General features: G+C 33.7%; 1 protein-coding gene across 1 annotated transcript in view; it reads right to left on the bottom strand.

Annotated features, from left to right (window-relative positions):
- LOC124369784 (dnaJ homolog subfamily A member 1-like) overlaps window positions 1–25,839 on the bottom strand; it is a 32,920-nt gene extending 7,081 nt beyond the window's left edge. Inside the window, exons 1-6 of the mRNA XM_046827877.1 lie at window positions 25,683–25,839; window positions 15,170–15,321; window positions 14,219–14,516; window positions 12,033–12,217; window positions 1,761–1,915; window positions 138–256 (exon numbers count right to left, since the gene is read on the bottom strand). Coding sequence (XP_046683833.1) covers window positions 138–256; window positions 1,761–1,915; window positions 12,033–12,217; window positions 14,219–14,516; window positions 15,170–15,301 — 889 coding nt within the window. The 5' untranslated portion in view covers window positions 15,302–15,321; window positions 25,683–25,839. The remainder of the gene's footprint in view (window positions 1–137; window positions 257–1,760; window positions 1,916–12,032; window positions 12,218–14,218; window positions 14,517–15,169; window positions 15,322–25,682) is intronic.
- Between the last annotated feature and the right edge of the window lie 1,145 nt (window positions 25,840–26,984).

Here is a 26,984-nt window from a genome sequence, read left to right as displayed (position 1 = left end):
CACACACACACACACACACACACACACACACACACACACACAGCTGAGTAGTAATGGTTACACATTCAACTAGTAACAAACTTTGACCACATATTATGACTATTTCAAAATTAATCACGTGAGACAAGAGCCTTTACCTGGTATGACGGTGATGAGAAGATCTCTGTTATCCAGGGTATGGATCACTTTCTGGAACCCACAAAGGGCTTCTACCAATTCAATGTGCATTCGCAGAATCAGGTCGTTTCCAGTTCGCCTATAAATAAAGTTATTATCACAACCTATGGTTGATATCACTAATATAACTAACAATGTACCCAACCCATTAAATTTACCTTTAAGAGGATAAGAGGTTAAATGTAGACTCGTTATAAAATCCGGGCTAAGTGCCAAAATGAAAGTTCCGAGTAAAGTGAATAAAACCTTCTAAAAAACAAAAAAGTTGCAAATTAATACTTTTTTTAATTTTACACAGTATGAAGTCAAGTCAAGTTTTAAAGTGCCAGAAGCATCACTTTAAAACAGTTGACCAACTTTGAACCTCTTTTTCAAATTTTATCTATGAGAAAAAAAATTTTTATTTAAAAAATTGAGAACCGGGCTATGTGCCATGCATACAACTATGAAAACCGGGCCAAATGCCAAGGTATAATAATTATATCAAAAACAGGCCAACGTACGTTTCTTTATATAGTTTAGTGCATGTTGTTGCTTTACAAAAACAGGAGTATTTTATTTTAAAATAAAAAAACACTTAAATAATATAAGTTTTTATTACAAATTCCAATCGTTCTTTACAATAAAAATAATAATGTCAAAAATCAACCAAATGAAAACTAACATGGTCAGATTATCTACACATTGGAATTATACAGATCCATATGAAAGTCAATGTTTTTAAGGCATATGTCAATCAGTTTAATTTATTCTACGCTTCAGTTTGTGGGGTTTCACACACAAAATGTTTTGTTTATACCTTACCATCAATCAATCCAATGGTGGTAGCTATGATGGTGGATGGCTTCTTCATAAAAATTAAAATACATAACTAAATAAATAAATATCACTTTACACGCATACTAAGCGTGTGATCGTGTTTTATGTAGTATGTCTAAAGTGATATATATTTGTGTATACATGTATGTAGTGTATGTAAAACAATAAATTAACTGAGTTGAGCATATTCTAACTAGAGATCTATGGTAAACCATCACTTCAGTTCACTACACAAAAAACAATAACAGATTTGGTAGAATGCTACTTAACGGTAGAAGATCCAAATAACTGAATGAAGCATAATAAAAGTTTTGTCATTCGCTAGCGACTTATTTATAATTTTGTGCCAAATAACTGGGGAGAAGAACAAATGAAGATAGGGCTGGTATATGTTGTCCTGTTAAAACAACTAGGTTATAAGCTTGTAAACCAAACGTCACAAGGTCATTTTGCAAGGACAAAATTTTCCAGTAAAAATGGAAAAGTCGATCTGATTAATTCGATAAGGATTCTACGACAAATTATTTGAGTATGGTAACAAATAGTTTTCGGTAATTTGAGAAAAAAAACATAGGTCAATTGTCTTTACATAGGTGTAATTAATTTTTTACACAAGTGTAATACAGTGTATGTATCTATTTGATAGTACCCCTATGTAATCTGCCCACCCTGCAGCAGGCTCTGGAGCCGCACTCTGATTACATCATCAGACAAACCAAATAAATAGCAATAATATTTAATGTAAAATAAAAATGGATCCTTACTTGTACACTAGGTGGTCTTTCTCATCCAACACTATGACAATATCACCAGGCTTGAATCCGGGTTCTTGATCTCCTTCTCCTGAGAATGTGATCTTCTGGCCGTCAACCATTCCAGGGTCTACATGTACCTCCAGGATTTTGCGATCTCTCACAGTCTACAACACACATAATTTTATAACATCGGTAAGGTGCTGAGTGCAGTGTGTCAAATATCAGGTAAAGAAAACAAGTAAACAATGCACTTTCACTCCACACATCAAACATATTTAAGTGATGATACAGTTTTCAATATTTTGTATGCATGTAGCATATAACTAATGTTAAAAGGAAAAAAATAACATAGTAAATATTAACTTTTTATTTTTAAGTGAAGGACAAAGTTATACAGAGGAAAAATAAAACTCATTTGTTAGAGGCTTTAGATTCGGTTAGTAACACTTCCGTCTCATAAATCACAAGTTGGGGTTGCAATTTTTCTAATTTAACTTTAAAATATTTTTAATGAAACTGGGTTATTGCAGTTCTGTTTCAATTACTATTGAACATTTTAGTTTCAATACTATATGTGTAAGTAATTTCACTTTCAGTAACATTTTGTTGTCAGAAAACTATGGTAAGAATTCCAGAGCGATAATTCACTGTTAATGTGTCATGCAAAAATTTCCAAGCAACAATTCGTTATCACTGTTTTTGTAAATTTAAATGTATTTTACGCTCCATATTGTTCGTATATAGACAATAATCCACAAAACTATGCTGCAATCAACTACAAGGGTAAATCAAATATAAAGAGTAATTTTTTTACCTTTATTGGATTAGTATACACTTATTACTCTAACATTTTTTAATATACTCTCTTGCGTGATCTACACACTTTTGCCACAGATTTGGAAGTTTCAGTATACTCTGGTCAGGAAAAGTTTGAGGGCAAGTTGTTAAGCCAAATGCGCAGGTGCTCATTGACTTCATAGTCACGAATTAAAAATAGTCACAGGGGGACAAGTCGGCTATAAGGAGGCTGCTCAAGGGTCTTCCAACCCATTTCTGTCAGTGTTTCCCTTGTTGAAGCCGCAGTGTGAGGTCTGGCGTTTTCATGGAGGAGAATGACAACTCTGATGAGCATGTCTCTTCTTTTGTTTTTAGGCGGCTTTCACCGACCGTAACACCTGACAGTAGTAAGCCGCATTCACTGTACGTTTATCATGCAGAAAATTGACAAATAAAATTCCCTATAGTCCAAAAAAATCTTTGCAAGGACCTTTGATCAGAGACAAATTTTGGGTTCCACAGAGCAACCTTCATCCTTTCTACATCACTCCTTACTTGCCATTTTTGACTCGAGGGAAGGGGTGTGTAGTGGTGTACCCATGTCTCTATGCGCTTTAAAAATGCCTCCAATCTTGCTGAATTGATCCAGAAGCCTTCAAGCAATCACCAACCAAACCTGCTTTTGGTTTTCAGTCAACAACCTCAGAACCCATCGAGCAATAATTTTTCTGAAACCAGACTTATAGGCGATTATGGATTAAACACTTCCGTTGATAATACACACTTCTGATTAAACTTCTTCCACGTATAACCGGCAATCACAATCACAATCACAATCAATGAGCTCTCAAACAGCATGAATATTGTCATCTGTAAGACTTGTCCTTGAGCGTTGATCATGACTTTCATTTTCAACCTGTTCTCGTCCATCCTAGAATAATCTCACCCACGTAAATGCACGATTCTGAGACATTGTACTGTACCCAAACGAGTTAAAATTTCAGACGGTTAAACGCTTTCATTGGTTAAAAACTTTATGATAATTCCTTGTGTAACAGATAAAGGGATTTCATGCTCGGTCATGGCTGTACTGACGGCAATGCCGAACTGAACATTACCCAGAATGGTTTCTCCACTCATAAACCAAACATCTACTCCACACAGCATTATCTAATTAGGACCTGCATTCTAAGAACAATAGCAAAATTACAGCTTATATTTGATTTACCCTCCTATGATATCAGTTGATTACTACTGAGTGTGCAGGCACATAAACAATCCAGTTAAATATAAATGGTTTGGAACCAAGCGTGGGTATTATTGGTATAAAATGAGAAAAAACAGTAACCTACTCATCGGTTATGGATAAAATTTAAGACTTTAAGTGGGAAAGAGTAAAATATTGCCTCTTTGTACAATAACGTCTTTGAACTAAACAGAAATCATTATTTTTAAGTTTTTATAACTAAAGATTGCTTCATAGCAAGGCTGAAATAACTGATAATTTTAAATAGTAGTAATATTTTAAAATAGTGTGAACAAAAAACCTAGATTATAGAAATAGCTATCACCTCTGAAAATTGACAAAATATAAAACCAAATACAGTATTTCCTAAGAGATCTGTCTGCACAAAATAGTTTATGTATAGGCCTACTGCGGCTGTGAATAAACCAGAAACTTAAAAACCAAGCTAAAAATTAAAGCACCGGATATATCTTAAAAAATAAAACTTATTATTTAATGCACATTCATAAACTTTGGCCATTTTGATACTCAACTTAACAGAAGAATTGATTACTCTGTATAGATGACAGTGCTTCAAATGTATTTCATGATTCACAACGTAACCTATTGTAGATGAATAGAGACCAGAACAATAGCTTCATTTTAACACTAAAAATAGCCACTTATTTATTGCAGTAAATAATTTTTATCTCTTTCAGTGGAGACTCACAGGAGTAATATATTATCTAAGTAAATGTTGCAGTGTTATGGTACAGCACTGATAAATCTACCAACATTGTAAGAGGTTAGAACATTGTAACTATTTATAAATTATATTATACAAGTATTTCATCTTACAAATTGTATTAATTTAATTAAAAGATTATAGGGTTACTAGTATATCATTAAATACAGAATTATAATTGTACTATTTTTACTAAACAAATTCCAGAAATAATTTTTACATCAATGAAGGCCATTTTTGTAGCTGAAACATTCGTTAATGATTCCATATTAAACACACAAAACAACTGATTAAAAGAAGACAATTAAATAATATATCAAACTTTTTGATAGTATGACTGATTAACAGTTTTTAAAAACCCCGCGTGGGCCACAAGTGTCCCATGCTCAACTCCAGTCCAGCCCGTCATGGGACTCTAGTGGGACACGTTTCGTTCTTTCTCTATCGTCAGTTTTATTGAGCTGGTTTTTAAGTTAGTCTGTTATTTATGACTGACAGCATTTTAAGAAGAACCTGGCTATTTTATTTACTAAAAATTATAGTTATTTGGTTACAGGTTGCCTATGTAATAAATATAATTATATATTTTTATTAGTATCAGACCCCCATTATAATTTATTAGAACAACCAATCAACTAGATAAAGAACTTCTACTTTTGGGCAAGACAAAGGAGATTGATCAGAACATTTAGTTCCATTTAGAAGTCTTGCGAAGTGGAGTGTAATACAAGGACAATTGATTGGAAATATCAACTCCCCCTTTTGCTAAAAAGGCTATCTGCGAATATGTAAAAGAAATATCTCAACTTAAGCGCACTATAGCGTGTATGAATCAAAATAATAATTACCAAGAAAGCCAAGACAAAACGGTTCAAAATAGTGTGGGAACCCAAACGGATAATGCCATTTTCCAATCCGCAAACATACCCCATTCCCTCGTAACACAATTTGTGCAATTAAACTTCGCCAAGACCAAGTAGAACAACAAATGAAAGCAATGCAAGAAAAAAATGGAAAGTCAAAAACACCTGGACACATTAACTCCCACTGAGTTTGGAAATATGAATTGCTACAACCTCAGATCGGAAATTACAACACAGCCCACAGGAGAGTTAGTTAGACAACCTCATACTAAACTGCAGAACAAAGAATTATCTGGGATCATAAAAGCACTAGAAAACACAGGACCTAAAATATCACATCCTGTCAATTCCATTGTAAAGCCTAATGTAGGAAACAAGAAGAGGAAAAAAACCTACAGCGTGTCCATGCAAGTAGCAAGAGGTAAAGCTCAACACACAATGAACACAACTGGGGAGCAGAAATTGTCTTCCAACCAAAATGTGGAATTAATACAAACAGGATTAAAGCTTTGTAAAACTCCCCCATCTACAGCAATACCTAGAGACACAAACGAATCTGTAGAAGAATTCTTCTCAAAGCATATTGTACACTACAAAATAATAAACACAAAAATATTTACCCCTTTTGACAAGAACTCTCATGAGAACAACCCCACAAACCAAAACACCAATGAACATGTCGATGAGCAACTCTCTACAGACCATACAAAAAACTCTCCAGAAGAAAATATTTCTTTTTTAGAACAAGGCCAACTAGAAAGAAAATTGAAATAGCAAACAATAACGCCCTCAAGTTACTGCATCAGAACACGAACCTCTTGTCTAACAGAACGAAACATCTCCAGAGGCTCTCTCCAAAGAAACCCTTAATGATCTTCCATCAGAATATAGACCGTCTAAGCAACAAGGTTGACCGTCTAAATCACTGTCTCGCCGACTTAAAACCAGATTTCTTGGTTCTTATTGAACACGGTCTTGACAAAACATCCATGGAAAATGTAAACCTCCTAAATTACACGTTGACAAGCAATTTCAGTAGAAGTCATCATAAAAAAGGAGGTGTTGTCATATTCGCTCAGAAAATCCATGAAAGCAAAGTGCAAATGGTCAACATAAGAGGCACCAGCACAGAACTCACTTGCGAAATGGCAGCAGTGAAAATAAGCCTAGGATATGGAATGTGCTTATACCTTTTGGGTGTGTATCGCCCACCAAGTGCCCCATTAGGAGAAGCTCTAAATCTTCTATCAGAGGCCATGGAAGAATTTCCTTTGGGTAGTGATGCTGTCTGCATTTTGGGAGACATCAATGTGGATGGCCTACGTTGTTCAAGAGAATTCCTTGATCTCAACGAGACACTGGCCATCTTTGACACAAAAAGACTTCATTTACCAGCGACCAGAATCACTCGAAATACCTCCTCCTCAATTGATATTGTATGTGCTAATATTGAACAAGATCTAATAGACAAGTTGACATACTGAATACCCATCTTTCTGATCACACAGGCCAACTGTGCACACTCGAAATACCATCAGTCATTGAACAACAAAATGTCTACTGCAGAAAATTCAGTAATGGAAACTTACTGAAGCTCAAACAATTACTTGCAGAGCAAGCATGGGAGGAGGTGTACCAGGCAGTGGGTGTGGAAGAGGCCTACTCATATTTTCTTAACATTATGACATCAGCTCTTGACCTCACATGTCCTCATAAGTCTTCAAGAGCCAGACCTGAAGACAAACCTGTTGTATATAATGATGAAGCCAACAAGTTAAGAGCAAAATTTATAGAAGCCAACGAAAGGTCTCTCTTGTCAGGAGGGACTGAGGACAAAAAAGAAACAGCAAGAAGAAAAAAGCAGTATGATCTCCATCTTAAAGCAATTAGACGAGAAGCCAATGAAAACCTAATAGCTGAATCTTCAAACAGAAGCAAAGCAATTTGGAGGGTAGTAAATACAGAAAGGGCCTCAAAAAATAGTTCCAGAAACTCCTCAGGGAAACTTAACACAGCTGAAGACAGGGTTGACAATATATCGACCATAGTGGAGCGATTTAACTCTTACTTTATTGATATTGCTGAGGAAACATTGCTGTCTTCAAACCCCTCTCAAAAACCACGTCTGAGAAGAATACAGTACCATGTGCATACGCCACTTGCTATCTCCCATTAACCACACAAGAAGATGTGGCTAAAATCACAAGATCCACCAGACTCTCATCATCATTTGGAATTGATGAGATTCCCTCTAAAGTGCTGAAGTTCTGTGAACAAGAGCTATGTGGGCCTCTAACACATGTGGTAAATAAGTCAATGACCCTAAGGAGTGTTTCCTTCTAAGATGAAAACTACCAAGGTCTACCCCTTACACAAAAAGGGTGACACTGATGACATAAAAAACTTTAGGCCCATATCATTGGTTCCAACCTTTTCTAAGGTGGTGGAAAGAGTGGTACTGAGTTCACTTATGAACCACCTGCAAATTAACAACCTACCTATCGAAGGTCAACATGGGTTCCTTCCAGGAAGATCCACCATTACAGCATTGGTGGAAATGGTGGACTTTATGATAGACAAAATTGACAGCGGAAATACTATCATAAGTACACATCTAGATCTAAGTAAGGCATTCGACAGTCTTGATCATGATCTTATCATAGCAAAGCTTGAAGACTTCGGAATTACAAGCACTGCACTTGGTTGGTTCACAAGTTACCTCAAAGATCGAACGCAAACTGTTGAAATAAAAGAAACCACCAAAGGTGTAAATAGAAGTGTGAGATCAACGTTGCAGAAAGTGAAAAGAGGCGTACCCCAGGGCTCAGTACTGGGACCAGTGCTGTTTGCTCTCTTTACGGCAGACCTTCCAGCGCAGTTGGACGGCATCAGTCAAGCTGTAATGTACGCTGATGATACAGTTTTACTCACCAGCAACAAATCATCTGAGGCCTTAGAAATCTCTAGCTTCATTTCTATCAGTGTAGCCCAAAACTATTGCATAGCGAACGATCTGGCATTCAATGAGGAGAAGACGACTCAAATCATCTTAGGAAAAAAAAAGCAGAGGTATCCGGCCAGCCCAATGTTCAGATTGTGGACTCTACCAAGCACTTGGGCGTAATTCTCGACACCTGTCTCTCATGGAATCTGCATATAGACTCTCTGTGCCTTAAACTTGGTTCTGCCATTTTTGCACTTAAAAGAGTGAACTCCGTCTGTACAGAGAAAGCAGTGAAAATGTCATACCACGCTTTATTCAAATCCCACCTTAGATATAGCATCATACTTTGGGGTGAATCCTCATGCCAAAACATGCAACGTGTTTTTCTAATGCAAAAGTGGGCAATAAGAGCTATGACAGGACTCCCACCTAGAGAAAGCTGCAGGGAAAGATTTCGAGATCTACAGATATTCACTGTTTTCTCCCTGTACATATATGAGGTTATGCTTTATGCCTCTCAACAGAACCTGACCAGAAATATGGATATCCACAATCACCAAACAAGATTTGCCAGGAACTTCAATATCCCTGCCCACCGCACTGTACTTTACACTAAGAGACCATCCTACGCCGGCGCCAAGCTTCTCAATCTTCTTCCGGCAAGTACCACGGATGTTCCAGCAAGAACCTTTAAGAAATGGCTGCGGAATTGGTTGCTGGAAGATCCAGTCTACAGTATGGAGGAATTCTTTGAACGAGCTCGCGTTCTTAGAGAAGAATGAAGTTGACTTTATTGTAAAATAACAAAATGAATTTTTTTTGACACCATTCTGTTCTCAATGATCATAAATAAAAGCATTCTGTATTCTGATTTGTTGTAAGCTACAACAGCAGTTGGTTTTAAAATTGGTACTCCGGCTCTGTTGTTTTTTTCCAGTAGGAATAAGATTTGCTGAGTCTTCAGGTTGGGTAGATAACATCAGTACTCTTTGTTTGTCTTGCCATTTTATAATACGCACACCATTTCCATTTTCTTTAGCTTCAACTTCGCCTTTTTTGATTTTTTCTTTGACAAACTCTTTTGGCAAACCTCGTCTATCACCTCTCAATGTCCCACAAACATGTGTTTTTTTTTTTCCCAACAAACTCTCAGCTAAGGGTACGCTGCTATAAAAGTTATCTACATACAAGCTTCTGCCTTCTCCAAGGAAATCTGCCACCAGATACTCAACTACTTTTTGAGCGTGGCCTTTGTTTTCCGTTATATCATCTTTACCAGCATATATTTTAATTTTCAAAGTATAACCATTTGGAGAGCAAAGCTTGTACACCTTCACCCCGTATTTGTGGGCTTTTTGAGGGTTGTACTGTCTAATAATAAGACGCCCTCTCCAAGGTATCATACTCTCGTCTACAACAATAGTTTCTTCTGGGCAAAAAACTACCTTGCATCTTGCATTTACCTGATCAACCAAGGGTTTGATTTTTGAAAGTCGAGCTTCCTCCTCTGCGAGATCATTTTCATTATCATAGAAGTGCCAACATTTTAAGATCATGTCAAAACGATCCCTGCCCATGAGTTTTTTATAAGTTTCTTTTAAAAAATGTCATTATTTGACCAATAGAGACGTAATTTCGGTGCCAGGTTCAGTCCCATTATTATCAGTATTCCAAGAAACTGTTTCATTTCTCTTGGTGTACAATCTAGCCATTTTCTCATGATGGATCTTCGTTTGACAGGAGCTGATGCGCAAAGCGGTTTGTTTCTTCAACCATGAGATTTATTATTTCCTCCGTAACAAATTCTGTAAAAACTCCTAGTGGATTCGTCTTATCAAAGTCATACTGTTGACCTGGTTTGCCTGTAAAAGGATACTACCGGACTGTTACTTTACAGTCGCCCCATGTATTTAGAGCTTGATTTTGGAGCTGTCTCGCCTGGTTCTGAACTATACTGTCATCAGCTGCGTTGTTATCAGCTACATTGTCATCAGTTTCATTGTCTGAAACGCTGTCTTCCTGGCCTACGTCATTCTGGTCAAAGTCAACTTCACCTTCAGTGTCAGAACCATCATCAGACGATGATATTTAATCGCTTCCACTATATTGGAGCTCACTTGGCTCTGATATATCGTCTAGAAGAGCATTTATGTTGTCCTCATCCATCACAAACACCATAATAATCACCACACACTCGCACCAGAAACACTAACACGCCACTACTTATCACTAGGCAAAACACTTCGATAAACAACGACTGAATTCAGTAGCGGGACAAACTCACTAAGAGGTTATGTTCTACTGTCAAGCTGAACGCACATTTTGACAGTGAACATGATTTGAGTTATGTTCCGGCGGAAACAGGTTGTGTAACTTGAGGTTAGTGACAGCTCAGCTCAGCATAGTGTCTGGCAGCAGTGAGAAGGCACGACCTTGTGTCTCTCGAATGGGACATGACGGTCTGGGGGAATAATGCATTCCTACAGCCCGGCGTGGGTTACTAGAGGCCCACAAATAAAAACGTTAAAAAAACACTAAAAACATTTTTTTTTTAAATTTTTACGTGGCCTATATATGTGTTATATATACCAAAAAGACCCTTTTTATGTAAAAAAACGTTTGATGGTTTTTGACGAGATTCAAAGTTGAACTGACCGGCAAATTACAAAATCCGCAAATTCCTGAATGTAGTGAACGTGTTAAAAGGTAGTACAACTATGGGCATTTTTACGGTAAGAAACCATTAAAGTTAGTAACCATAAAGAACAATTTGCCTACATTAATCACACTTAAATGTAAAAAGCAATCAATTTAGTAATAAGAGGTATCAAATGTAATAAAAATAGTGTTCCTTTAAATATTATGGTATAACTGGGAAATAATGTGCTAAGAAATAGTATGAAATGATGTAGTAAATAGATGTAAGTGAAGGGGAAAATGGGTTCTAAGAGTTTCACAGCAAGTGGGATTTAATTCAAGTAACTGACACATCACTAAACTAATCTATGATGATATCTTTAGCCCTTAACCCTATATAAAACAATACAAAAATGTTTTTTTTTATATATATATTATATGTCTAATCTCCTTGAAACTCCATCAAACAATGCAGAATAATCTCCATGAAAAAAATTTAAAAAACATCTTTATGATATAAAATCAATCTTACACATGATCAGATTTTGTGTAAAATGGAATAACGAATTTAAAATAAAAAATATCAGGTGTTAACAAAACGATTTAAAAACAAATATATACATCCAATATACTTGTAAATACATAAAATTATCCAGAACAATATTGGCTTTATGAGAAAGACTTAGACATCTTGAATAATAAAATTAGCTTTACAATATTTGGATTTTGAGCAAAATTGTGAAGAATCCACTACATCACACGTTCGGAGGATACTTTTCATAAATTGGACATTTTGGAACATCAGGCCATGCAATTGTGAATGCTTATTACCCAACAAGTTTACTTTTATAATGACAATTTTAAAAAATGCTATAAAGATTTTTTGTCACTTCTTACACAAGTTCAAACTAAAAATTTTCAAATAAGTATTTATCAACATTATTAAATTACTCCCCATAGAGAAAAACAATTTCATTAATAACAAAGTTTGCATAAGACCTAATAGAGCTTTGGCAATTTTTACATATACCAGAGTATTATGTTCAGCAATGAATGGTTAAAGGCTTTTTTTGTGGGGCCAAACACATACCTTCTTTCCCTGACATGTTTTGCAGCGGTCTTTTGGAGCAATTTTCTCGCCCTGGCCATTGCAGTCACCGCACACACATTTTACTTGCTGTATCATTCCTAGTGACGCCTGCTGTATCTGCACATAGATTCCAGAACCCTGGCAAGTCATGCACTTTTCCACTGCACCTTTCTTGCCTCCCCTCCCTGCAACATGCATAAAGAGACTGGTTGCATTTCATATAACAAGGCCAAAACATTGTTACAGTACAAGCACAGACTTTTTATATAAGGGCTTCTTAATAGCCTTACTGAACATTGCAATCAGACGTAACCCTTCTTGCCTTCCTGTCTTACAAACATAATAATCGTTGTAACATAATGTTGTTTAAAAAGCCTTCCTTAAATTTTAAATATATGGTGCTAAAGTTCTGTCATTGTTATGTGTATTAATCTGTGTATTGTTATGTATAGCTTTGAGATTGATGATTCTTGTAGAATTGTCCATAATGAACCCACTATTATAAATAATAATGACAAATTATACAAGATAGGTGAACCATACTTGATTTATAGGAATTCCACATTGCTCGTTGTTTGTGGACAACTCTTTACCAAAGTTCTCGAACTACTATACCACCACCATAAACCTATTGTTTCCAATAGACTATATCATATGCTAGATTCTATTTCTTTCAAAATTGTTACGTAAATGTCCAGCTGACATATCATAAATTATCTCAGCATGGGAACCTTAAAGGCCTGCCAAGATGATCTAACTGAACCACTGGTTCATCTGATTAACGTATTACTCTACATTGTGGCATCTTTCCAGATGGGTTACTCCCCTTTACAGATGGAAAGGTGGAAACCTTTGTTTAAAAAGGGGTGTTGAGTGAGATAAGTACCTATTATTTTACAGGTTGTTGTCTAAATTGGCTCTTATTAAATTTACCAGTGAAGGTATTTACTCAATGGATGCTGGGGACACAGTTGTGTACTGTTTTACTGATATTAGCACAGCATTAGATTGTATTGAATATTGACATACTAATAAAAAAGCGTATGGTACTTGGAGTCAAACACGAATCAAAATTCAAAATGTGCAATAAAAAACATCATTCACATCACCTGTTGTGGTCCTCAGGGATCAATCCTGGGTTAACTGCTCTTTTTTATTTACATAAATGACATTTCTGAAATAATCCTAGAACATAACTTCTTTGTACTTGCTGATAATATGATAATAAGTTACTATGCACAAAGAAATAAAAAATTTGAAAATTTTTGCAACACTAACATTAACCCACAGTTCAATTTTTCTTTGAAATCAAACATTTCAAAAAAGTTTTATGTGTTTTTGAAATTACCAAATCCAAAGTGATCGAAAAAACCCTTTCATAAAAATTGGAGATAGTGGATTAAATGTATAAAATGGCGTGGATTCATAGGAAATGTTATCGTTTATTTCAAAATGGAGGTTACCTTCTGGATAACACTTGCACATCACGTAATCTACAGTGGTGCTACTTATGCTTCCTCCCTATCTTAGGCCTACACATCAAATTTCCTGAAAGCCATTCAGGAGGCTTTATTGATACCCGGGGATAAACCCAACATCTTGGACATGTCCAATCCATTTGTCCCAACTTGACGACATTTAAGTAACAACATTTCTAATTAACGAGTTTAGCCCTTTGAGAATGAGACCACTACACACATAGGCAGTGAATTAGTATTTTTCCAATTAATAAAAAAATCGAAATTAGGTAGAATCTCTAATATGCAATTAATTTCATTGATTTTGTACCAATGAATACTGTATAGTAGAATAATCACTAAAAAATATAAATTCTTTTCACAGTAAAATTGGTCTATGTAATTTTATTTTATAAAAATGATGTATTTCTTATTAGATTTTAATATTAAATATAACTTAATTATAATAGGAAGGTAAGTAACAGTTCCTTTTTCCTGAGAATTTTAAATTGTCATTTTCATCTGCAGTGTTTTAGTGTAATAAGTTTAAAAATAATGTATTATCCTCAAATGATTTATTGTAAATGTAACAGTGTATATAACTGTTTTGTTTAAACTCTTTTAAAGTCTAAACATTTTGTAATTATGTGTAGATTCCAAATATGGTTTAAAGTCAACTTCTATATAAGATCCTAATAAAATGAGTTAATTGACTAAGCAAACACTTACCTTCACATTTTTCACATATAATGTTTTTCTCTAGTGCCAGTTTCCTAACTGCACCCTTGTAGAGATCCTCTAGACTGACAGACAACTGATGCACCACGTCTTTACCCCTGCGCTCACCAGGGCCACGCATGTTACCGCCAAACGCACTGCGGAAGAACATGTCGAACACATCCATTGGGTTGGAGGAAAAGCCACCTCCACCTCCACCTTCCTTCAGGGCTTGTTCACCGCCTTTATCGTAAATTGCCCGTTTCTCTGGATTTGATAGAACTTCGTACGCTTGTGAGATTTGCTTGAACTGAAAATCAATATGAACAGTTTGAAGTTAGATAAATAATTGTGAAGATCAGATTGGTTTTCCTAGGTCCAGATGTGACAAAGTTTAGTGAAAAATATCAAAAATAGGCATACCGTTGTTTCTAGAAAAGTAACTGGGATAAATCGTGATTGTTATAGCTATTATTTGAATTATAACTAATTTTCATTATAATTAATTAGTATCAAGTAAAACTGATTTTCTGTTCATGAGACACACCATTTTACTCCACTTTTAAGAGAAAAAAAAATTAATTTGTTAGTCTGACTGACAATATTTGTTACTTTATATTACTTTTTAAAAGTACTGGCTCCTCAAGGGTAATTTTTTTCTTTAAATACCAAGATTTAAAATAGGATAAATATTTCAAATGAAACCAAACCCGAAATTTAGGCTGTAACATTGAAAAACAAAAACTATCGAAGGTATGTAATAAACTTCCAACCTTTTTTATAATGACTGATCTCATAGTTCAGGAAACTATTATAAAATGCAAAGCACAAATTCACATTTTAAGATTTTTCATTTACCTGTTGAGAGCATAAGACACACGTGTCAAATTCAAACAATTGATTAATACATTAATGGATTACTTAAAAAAATTATTTTCCATATAGGTGGACAGTTTTACTCACCTTTTCCCCTTCATTTGGGTTTTTATCTGGATGATATTTCAATGCGAGTTTTCTGTAGGCTTTCTTTAGTTCATCGGTGGTGAAGTTAGGCTTGACACCCAAAATGTCATAGTACATAGTTTCCTTAACCATTTTCTAAATCACAGCAATACCTGAAACACAATCCATTTTTTTATAGGTTTGGTGCGTATTATTATTGATGAATATAAAAAGTTATACCAATGAACTTTCACATAAATAACTGTGTTAATAACATCTAAACCATCTAGAAGAATGTTAAAAAAAACTAAATTAATTTTTAAAGATGAAATGTAGACAAAATATAAAGCCTAGAAAATGTGCTGATTGATACAAGCTCAGATTGGCTCAACATTCATTTCAAGGATGTTTATACAATTTTGATGGGTAAATTATAAATACAAAATGTAATTATTAACCCTTTTAGGACCAGCCACTGTTATATCACCTGTAAAATAGCAACTGTATTGAGTATCAACCATCGGTTAGTTCAGTACTTTTACTTTGAATACCATTTCGGGAAACAAATCTGAATGGTCATCAAATTCACGATTTATACATCAACTACACAAACACTATTATCTTTATTTGGATTGAATATATTTTCAAACAAATGTTAAACAATGATAGTAATTCTTCTGACACTGACAGAATAATGTGTGTCAAAAACAGTCATTAATCATAATAACACCAGAAAAATCAAAGGTAATTCAGTAAGTGTTTTGTTATGGCCGAGAAAGTAAATAAGAATAGAAACAATTTACATTTAAAAACCTGTACTGCAAATGCATTATGACATCTTGTAACATATTAACCTGACAAAGAAAATAATTGTATTAGCTAAGTTCAGTAATGATTTTAATTAAGATTCATGGCATTTAGCCGTACATGTGAATTTAAAAAGACAAAGAATAAAGATTTCCACATTCTTTGCCATAAATAGTAATCCATCTCCAAAAATAGAAAAAGTGAAAAATAGTATAACTTTCATAATCCTGTCTCTAAACTATTTCAGCCGTCATTAATCTGTACAGTGAATTTGGACTGATCTGAAATTTTATCCCCCATTGCCTGAGCAGCCAATTTTGAAGAATTTTAACAAACTCATTTCTAACGAGGCTAGAAAGAATTTTATACCAGCTACTTTGAGATAAGATCGCTAGTATAATCAAAATGTCCTTCTTACTGATAAAAAGAGTCCAAAAGTAAAAATATTGTCTACAGTTTTTGATAACAGAACTGAGCACCCCTCTTATTTGAAAAAGGGATTGTCTTAAGTTATATTGGACTTGAAACGTTATTAACTTTTTTCAGGCCAAGCACACTGTGAAAACATGTTGTTTAAATGTTAATTAATATGACCAATATTTATATGAATATGCAAAATGCTAATGCTTAAACCTAGCTAATTTATGAGAGAGTGTACAAATGCTTAATGTCCATGCTCAATTTGCCACTTTTCCTAAATTAAAAAAACTATTATAATTCATTAAAAAAATCTTAATATTTCTATTTAAGGCCAATATAATTATGTAATATTTGTAATATAAAACTATACTTGATGGTATAAAACTGCTATAAGATTAATAAAAAAATAAACAAGCGTTTTATTTAACTTTTACAATAATATTTTTAACGCCTTTTCAAAATTATCTGGTTTTGCATTATTATACTATGTAGGCCTAATCAATTTAGTCCAAAATACCTGTTTCATACTTGTAGTGTACGGTTTCTTTATTAGGAAATTGTGTTTCTGCCAGTGCAAAATAAAAGCTTTTAGTAATATAAGCTACAAAACCAATATCAGAGTGCTGTCGTCTTGATCTATATATCGCAGCATCGATATGGTTGTGCCTGGTCTTAAAGGGGTTATGATACAGGTAAACTGGAAAACTATATCACATTAAGTAGACAAATAAATATCAATACAATATTGAATAAAATTACTCAACTTTCGGGTAAAATAAAGTAATATATTAATTTTCTGAAAGATTAAATTATCAAATCAAAATCAAGTTTTAATCAATCTCATATATTTAGACCCATTAACTTACAGTATACATAAGATGGCCTTTTGTTGGAAAATGTTATCCTAATATACTGTTACCAATATAAATAAACAAATATAAGAATTCACTTCACCAAATGTAGCACTCAGATTATTATCTAAACAATTAGGCCTTCTTGCAACAACAAAATAAAACTTTGCTTAAGTACACGAAGTAAATATAAAATGAAATGAAACGAGAATTGAAATGTTTTGATGTTTAAAAATTTATGTGACATATAATTTTGTAATAGGGTATGTTTGTCTGATTTAATCTCAATAACTACAATTAACAGATAAAATACACAGTAAGGTTGATACAGCAATTAACAAACATTACTTAATGACTTATACACCACAATTGAAATGGCGAGGTGAAGGGTATTTACATCAAGTTTGAAGGACTACTAAAAGAGTGATGAAATGATGATTATTATATAAATTATGTAAGTGATTCACCTCAAATTACATGAGGTTCGTGATGCACAACAACTGCGTGTTCAAGAGTCCTATGCCTATTATCTTTTAAGTATGATATAAAATGGTTTAAGAGGGTGAGAACTGCCAACCAAAAGATACCTATGTTGTATCATGTCAATATTGCTTAATTAACATATTATTAAAAAACTTAATTAATATAGGTTTAAGCTAGAGTTACAATTTGCAAGATGATTTCTCTTCTTAGACTTCAAAGTGAGAGCTGTATTAAATTTTTGTCAAATTAAAAAAATCTAAAGTAACACTTAAAAATGTTTAAAAAGATTATGAAATAACTCATAAAAATTGTACTTAATTTCACTTCACTTTGTTTAGGTATCCAATGGAAAATAAAACATCAGTCTTTGATTTATAAACAAATCTTTAAAAATTTACTTTGGATCTAATCTACATTGGAATAAGCCATAATAGTGATTTTACCCTATTACATACTTCAACCCTTTGCAGACAGTACAGTAATATGTCTTTTTTTTGCTCAGGTCAAAAATGTTTGTGTTGAAACCTTTTTTTATGCAACATTTTAATATAAATCTTATAGTGTATTAGTGAATTTACACCAAGCAATTTTCTTGAGAATAATTTTTTGTTAAACTGATGTTATCTGCCTACTTAAATAACATGAGTACATCCACCATAGACCTATTATTACAAACACTTTTTTGTGAAATTATATAGCTGAATGGGTAAAGAAAACAATAATTTTGTTTTGAATGAAAAATATATGAGTTATTTAACATACAAGGAACAATAAATCATAACGAACAAACTAATCAACAGAACTACAGTTCAATTTAGTTTCTTTTTTTTCTATGTTTATACATATAGCAAAATTATTTACAACCAATAATTTCTAGTTTTTATGTTGATAAGAACAATAACAGTTACTGACTTTGGGTGCTTCTCAACTAAACTTTAACTTGGAAACTTTAGTGATCAGACAAGATTTGTATGAAAGATAATTAGTATTTAGTGTGCATCATTTTTATGTGTGACATTTATGAATTATAAAAAAAATATTTGGTATTATTTACGTTGTGGAATTATTATAATCATTAACTTAGCATGTAAATGTTAAATCACTATTTAAATGTTACATTTTTAAGTAGCCTAGATATAAATTTACTGCAGCCGATGCCTGCTCAGCTGAATACACAAACTACCAGACTGCTGAGGATGGTGTTGCTACTATTGTCACACTTTACAATTTGAATGCTCTATCCAAAGAACTGCAAAAGGATTTGTCATGCTATTTTTGATACAATAATACTTTCACTACATTATTTACAAAGGTTAAAACTTATACTATAGACTGCCAAACATGAGTTACTTTGTTTTTTGTTATTTAGAACTAGGTTATTCTCGTGGCAGTACTGAGTGGCTAGGTTTGTAGTAATAAAAGCGTTCAGTTGAAGTTGTTTAAGGTTGTCATTACCCAGCACCAGGGTGGTGTCATCTGCGTACATGATGGCTGTGCAACTGTCTCTTAGATAGGCTGATAGGTCATTGAGTGTTAGAATGAAAAGAGCTGGGCCCAAGACAGACCCTTGGGGAACCCCTCTTTTTACTGGTAAAGGCATTGAAAGAATTTTGTTGTTCATACCCTTTTCTTGACACGTCAGTTCTACAACCTGATGTCTGTCAGATAAAAAGTTGAAAAACCATTCTGCGGCTTTTGCCACTACACAGAGGTATTGCAGCTTGGTGAGGATAAGAGTATGACTGAGGCAATCAAAGGCTTTACTGTAGTCTAGCATTATACCTGCTGCCATAAAGCCGGATTCGATGTGGTTGATGGTTTCCTCAACTAGACTTATTAAGGCTGTTGTTGTAGATTTTTGTTTTCTGAAACCATGCTGGTTAGGGGCCATCAGCTTATTTTCATTACAATGGTCCAATAATCTTTTGGGGGCTATTTTCTCTATCAATTTGGATATTGTTGAGATGACTGATATAGGTCTGTAATTATTGACTTCCATTTTGTTACCAGTCTTATGTTTTTGATACATATTTGATTTTTTATTAGGTGTAAAGGAAAAAATCCTTGACAAAAGGACTTAATTTATTATGTATGTCAATGGTTCAGACAGCTCCTCACAGCAGAATTTTAAGATTTTAGATGATATTTCGTTGAGTCCAGCTGAATGATTGGATTTAAAGGATTTGTTTCTGTACCTCTTCTATTGTCGTTGGATGGAGTTCTTCAAGTCTACTGTTTATAATGGATGTTAATGTAGTTGGTCTTTGTCATGTGTATTCATTTAGGTAGTCAGCAATTTTCTGAGGGTCTTTTAGATTTTTGTCTTCAACGAGTAATTCTAGGTCATCCTTATGGCTGTCCTTTCTCGTATTTTCACTATTTATGACCTTCCAAGTTGCTTTAGATTTGTCATGAGCTTGATTAAAGTGTGTCGCTATGCTTTGCCTTTTTAGGTCTCGTAGTTTAAGTCATAGGTTTTTTTTGTTACCATAACAGTTTTGTGTACTGCAGAACATATCAATTTAAATCTGTTCTGAGCCTCCTAAAAATCCCTTTTTAAGATTTAATGTTTTATTATTTAAATAGTCCCTAGGCTTGGCTTTCTTCAGAGGTCTACTTTTTTTGAGGGGGCAAGCAATGTTCAAGGCAGTATTTAAAGTATTTGTGATAGGGGCTTTTTGTGTTGGTTTTGTAGGGATATTAAGGGTACACAGTTGAGCCCTGTGGTCGGAGAGTCCAGTCTGTATTATTTCCACTTGTTCTACAGTTCTGAACTATTTGAGCATACCCAGTCAATTCAGGACTGTGTGGCACTGGTGATCTTGGTAGCTTGTAGGGGGAGTCTTGTGGTGTTAAAACTTAAGAGCGTGTCATTAATAAGGTTATTGATGGAATTTGGCTTAAGCATATCAGCATATACATTACCCATAGTGATGAGGAGCTTATTGTATGCTTTTGTGTCCTCCAAAACATTTGACATTATGTTTTGAAACTCTTCAAGCTACCCACTTGGAGACCTGTAAGTGCCTAAGATATATAATTGGAGGTTATTTAAAGTTATAAACACATTGAAAGCTCACAAATTAACTCTATACAGAAGAATGAAATATGTATCTTCTCTGCTTTCAGTTTTAGGTCACTTTTTACATAGACTGCTACACCTCCTTTGGTATCTCCTACAGAAAGCTGTTAATATAAAATAGTCTTGCAGTTTAGTGCTGCTGAGCTCATTTAATCCGTGCTCAGTAAGGACAATAACACTAGATGTTAGGGTCTCAAGGTGATGAGTAAGTCTTTCAATTTTGTTACGAAGGCCATCTATGTTTTGGTGAAGTACTGACAGATTGTGGTTACTGTTTTTACTTTGAAATTTATTTAATTTTTGAACTTGTTTTCCTTTACCTGTCTTAGTTCTAAAAAATAGTTGGTTCTTGGGTTAGCATCTAGTAAAACTTTTTTTACAATGTGTGGAGAGATTTAAATTGATATTTTTGTAATTTTCAATGTTAGTTATGAAGAATTCCTCATATGATGCATTTCCTAATTTCAGTGCTGTCACCGGTGGGCCCTTACACACTGTTAAAGGACTAGTGCTTATTTGAGGTATTCTACTGAGTGATTGACTAGGGTGGGGTTTGCGCTCATTCTTATTTCGTAGTAAAACTGATATTAGGCAATGAATATTCCGCTTCTGCAGTCGACTTTTATATTCTAATTCAAGATAGTAATAGGTTTTATTTCTATTAATATTACTCCCAGTTAAGAGATGGGAGATTTGATATTTTTCCGATACTACGTTTTCTTTCTATACACAGATAAATCACAATATGCAAAAACCATGCATGGTTAGTGTTATAGACCATTTAAATATCAGTGAAAAACCTTTTAAATAGAAAATCAAAACATAAAAGGGACTAAACTTTCATCAACTTTGTATATTATTAAAATCCCGATTATTGTTTAATTTAAATAACCTTCTTCAAAAAAATTTAGTTTTAAGCACTGAATGAATATGGACCATACTACTCTACTACACAACTTTTACTCACATCTCAAGCTTTACAAACATTTTTTTATTCTAAAATTTCTCCAAAGACTGGGCTATGAGAGGGGGGTTTAAATAAAATTAATAGATTAGTATCTTAATTAATAATAATAAAAAATGTTATGTTAATAATAAAATGTATATATATATATATATATATATATATATATATATATATATAAATATTATGTAGAAGCCTAGTCAGTTAAGAATAAAGCATGTTAACCTTAAATCTGGTAGATAAATGCACTTGTAGATATACAGTAAGTCCCTCTATATTCGGCCAGTAGACAAAGGAAGGGTGTCATCATAGTCGCCAATTTGCGATCCCAGCTCATAAAGACAGTGTATTTAACAGCATCGTTTTCTGTTTTTGGATAGTGTACATATAATACAGAAAGTTTGTGAGATATTTTAGTGATTTTATTTTTTTGCTTAATGTGTTGTTCATAATTTATTGGTGGTTAGTATCTGTAGTGTTTCAAGTTGATACATTTTGTACTGTATATTAAATTATAGTAACAGTGAGGTTGTACTGTACTGCGACTTTATTTGTGGTTTGAAATATTATCTGATATTGGAATCAGTACTTTATTAACATTTTTTTATGAATCAGCAGTTGAGCCTTATGAACAAAACTTTCTAAAAGTTGTTAGTGATTTGAAACTTACAGATTAGGCCAATAATGCAGATGAAAATGGAACACACATGTACATAAGGCTGAAGTTAGTGCTCCAATCAATGAGTTTTAAAAGAAAGAAGGACATTTATGCCATGTGCTACCTTTTTTTTTATTTTAAGACTATTGTAAATGTTTATGGTAAGAATTGAATTTTTGAGTAACAATACATTCATTTACGTAATTTAAATGTGTTTTTCAATTGAACTCCAGTAGTCCAGTTTTTTTTATTAAGGGGAGTTGAACACAGAAATCTGTAAAAAAATGTTTTTTCGCTTTTATTTTTTATTTTATTATTTGATTCTTTCTGAACAATTTACTGCAATCCCTACATAAAAATGGCTTTCCGTTGAGCTTCTATGATTTTTCAAATATAAGACTACATAACAAATTTCGCATCAACTTTGCCCTCCGCCTCCTAACACCTGGTGCAAATACAGGTTAGCAGAAGTAAATGAAGAAGAAATTACCTACAATCACAAACATTATCTACCTCAAGCTGTATTGACAGCAATAAAACCTACATACAGAGATTTGTCAAGATTAAATCTACTAAAAAAATGTCTTCATGGTAAAACCCAGAACGTGAACGAATCTTTCAACAATGTAGTGTGGAACCGAATCCCAAAAAATGTGTTTGTTGGAAGAGAGACTCTTGTATTAGGTGTTCATGATGCTGTTCTAACATTCAATGAAGGTAACATTGGAAGGATCAAGGTTTTAAAGGAGTTAGGAATAAAAGACTGTGGCAAATACACCGTAAGCACATTGAAGAGCCTCGATGAAGTCAGGATGAGGAAGGCAGATCTGAAAGCAGAGTCAATGACTAAGGAAGCAAGGATAGAGAAAAGGAGACAGTTATTAGGTGAGGAAGAGGAAATGGATGGTAGCTACTGTCCTGGAGGCTTCTAAAGGTAATATAAACTTATAATTATTTTGATTTTTTGTTTTCCGCTGTTTTTGAAAATTACCGGTTTTTAATATATATCTACCTTTTTCTCAGAAACTATAAATGCTACACACATGAAATTTTTACTGGTTATAAAGTAGCCTTTTAGAAGTATGTAGCTCTAGTTTTATCAAATTTCATCAATAAATAAATATTTAGCAAAATATTTTATCTTAAAATATAAAAATAAAAAATAACACAAATATAAATTTTTTTTTCTTTAGTTGTATCAATTATTTTACAAAGATTTTAGAGGTATAAATACAATATTATATCCTACACCTTGTGTAAAAATTTCAACTTCCTGTTATGAGTTCTGAGAAAAAGGTATATAAAGTTACCTTATTTTAACATTGGGCCTTATGGACCGTTCAACTCCCCTTAATCCGACACATGTCTGGTCTGAATTGTGTCGGATTATTGAGGGACCACTGTATCCCAGATCTGATATTTTCAAACAAGTACAAAGAATGTCAGGTGTTGTGAAAAATATATATATATATTTGCAGTTAAATATAAAATTGCTTTTACTTTTAACTATTTTTGAACGCATTTATTCTTGTAATTGTTGAAATTTACTATTTTTTAGTCTATTAAATGTTTTAATGATTGTTGACCACAATTTACATTATTCCACTTCTTTCTAGTGGTACATAACATTCCTGTTATTCTTTAACCATCCATTGCCAACAGCAAGCATTAAACAAAAAATTTCCAATTTTGGTTATAACAAGCTTTTTAACTGACCATAAATAATAGACTTTCCAGCAATTCATACATAACAAATACCTTGTTGTTGTTTTTGTTGACTAACTTAACAAGTAAGTGACTTGTGACATCTGCCAACCGTGGTTATGAAAAGAACATCAGTGATCAATAATAGCTAAATGAACTTGGTAACAAGCAGCAAAGCAGCTAGTGACTGACAAATTAACCAGTGAATGGTTAATGAACACATCTACAATATTGTTCTTTACCACACTGCAGTCCAATAATTAATTTACTACAATGAAATAATATACAATACTGATTTTAAATAGTTTTGACCTAGGCCTAATATTGGTGAAGCAACATGCGGGAATGGTGTTCCTTCATGTGGTAGCCAAATCTGGTGGTTGCCTTGGCCAATTCCCTAATTTATTGATTTAAAGAAGAGTTATCACAATATTTTTTGTACGAATCAAAAGATGAACACTACTAATCTATAATTTTGAATAGGTTTTATCCTCTTTGTTTAAATTAAAATTAATGCAGTAATCCAAATACTTAATAAGTATGCAGTAGGATAAGTAACAAGTATTTTTTTCCTTGAAATTATGTCATGAATTGGACAAATATAATGTTTGAATAAATAAATATTTCATTGCTTTGTGCGACAACCTGTGACAAATTAATAAAAAGCAAGTATGCTATCAAATCTGAAAAGAAAAATTGTTCTTGTATTACTGCATAAAAAATGCAGAATACATAAACTGTTAGGCCAGTAGATATTGGTACAACCGTGTTTTTGTACAATTATAAACAACACACGTTGGTTATAAAAAATAAAAACCTAAACTTTGCAACTATAAGGGGGTAAATAGGCTATTCCAAAAAAAAGTTAGTTACATAAATTTACAACTATTCTTTACAGAGTTAAAAGTCTGCAAAGTGGAAATGATGTGATCATATTGGACATATAATATGACAGAAGGTCTAAGGATGATGGATTTGTTAGTTTAAGCTATAACTTAACTTGTTTGCACATTTAACCATGTTTTAGATTTGTATTACCGATTAGGCTTTCACAAGTATACCTCTGCCTGATGCTAAAAATGTGATAGAAGATTGTTGCCAAATTGATCAAACCCCCATTACTAATTTTCTTAGCCTACTTTAACTTAATAGGATAAATAGGTCATCATCTTAATAAGTCAACTAAACTACCCCTTATTGTTATTTCAAGTGCTTTATTTTAACTACTTCAGAGTGGGTAGATATTATAACTTAGGAAATCATATGCAAATAAGGCAAACGAGGCAGATGAAGGGTGTATCCTAGGGATAGGTAGGCTAATTGTGGGGTTATGATTTGCAATTATATTCTTCAGTCATATGTATACTTACGGCGTCTTTTGAAGTAAATCTACTTTGTAAAACCAAATTCAGTGCATAAAGTTACAAAATCTAGGCCTTGAGCAACAAAAATCGGTGGACTGGTCAAAAACACATTAAGCAAAATAATTACAGTTTTAGCTGGAAATTTAACAGAATAGTTTTAGTTTAAATTGTAACTTGTAGTTTATTACAATTATATCTCACCTTAAACAAAGTAACAGGACTTGGCAACTAGTCACCAATAAAATCACAGCTAAAAATTAAACGTCGATAGTCCCGCAGCGTACGCTTGCTTCAACAAAATGAGTGACGAGTAGCAGTTGGCTTTTGCCTTCTACTTTGTTGGTTCCTGTATAGTGATGTAACGAGTCGAATAGTTCTACTCGGTCAACTCGACAATTCCGTACTATTCGAGTAGAGTCAACTCGCATTTCGTATTCTATTCACTCACTAATCACTATCCCAAACCAAAGGGAACACGAGATCTGACGACTCGTTACGAAGTCGAACTTGTAGTGTATAATACAGACCAACTTGTGACAAATAATTATTCATCCAATTCAATATGCCAAATATAAAAAGACACTGTTTTTTTTCTAGGATATATATTTTTACGATGTGTATAAAATATAGCCTCCGCTATCCGAGAATGTGAATAGCGAATCCGAGTTGGCTGACTCGACTCGAGTAGGTAAAGTATTCGAATACGAGTTACTCGAGTTGAAAGAGTATTCGACTCGGCACATCACTATTCCTGTATTCTAACGAATTGACACACTGTCTGGAAGCCTCTAGAAAGATATTTTGCAATACAAAGAGGACAACACATTTAATATGATTATTACAATAAGTTACAATTTTATTGACGTTTGTTATTGGATATGTTTAAAAATATGACTCACTAATTTATCTACAATATTTAATTTCTGAAATAATTTCATAAGTAATTAACGGATTGATGCTGGCCTCTTCTAATCTATCTCTGCAAGTTAGTTTATATTATGGAAGGAAGCTTAGGGCCGTAGGCGTGTTAACCCGTGAGGGGTCCCCTTGTTAGATGCCATCTAACAAAATAGTAGCTCTGAAGAAATTTTTTTTTTATTTTCTAATTTAGTAGCCTCCTGAATCTTAGCAAGTGCCTCATAGGCTATATAACACGTGTTTTCACTGTGGTTGTGATATGATTCATGCGTAGGCAGTGGAGGGGGGGGAGGGATTGGAAAGCGCCGCGCCGCGCGACGCATACTTCGTTAGTTGCCATCTCGACACGGGACCATTCACGTTGGCGCATTAGTTAGGCGACATCTATACACGGGGACTGATCGCGTTAGCGTTTTTTGTATGCTTAGTTTCGCGCTTTCTTATGAACAAAGTTTTTTTTTGTCTTTTATTGTTATTTGAGTGTCTAAGTGAAACATTTTAGCGTAGAATTAATTTCCAAGTGTCACTTAGTGTGGTGTTATGCAGTTTTAGCATTGGAAAAAACTTCAAGATGTCTAAGATTCA

Source organism: Homalodisca vitripennis, chromosome X, assembly GCF_021130785.1.
Source record: "Homalodisca vitripennis isolate AUS2020 chromosome X, UT_GWSS_2.1, whole genome shotgun sequence".
In the NCBI taxonomy this organism is placed as follows: domain Eukaryota; kingdom Metazoa; phylum Arthropoda; class Insecta; order Hemiptera; family Cicadellidae; genus Homalodisca; species Homalodisca vitripennis.
This window is presented reverse-complemented; position numbering and strand designations above follow the sequence as displayed.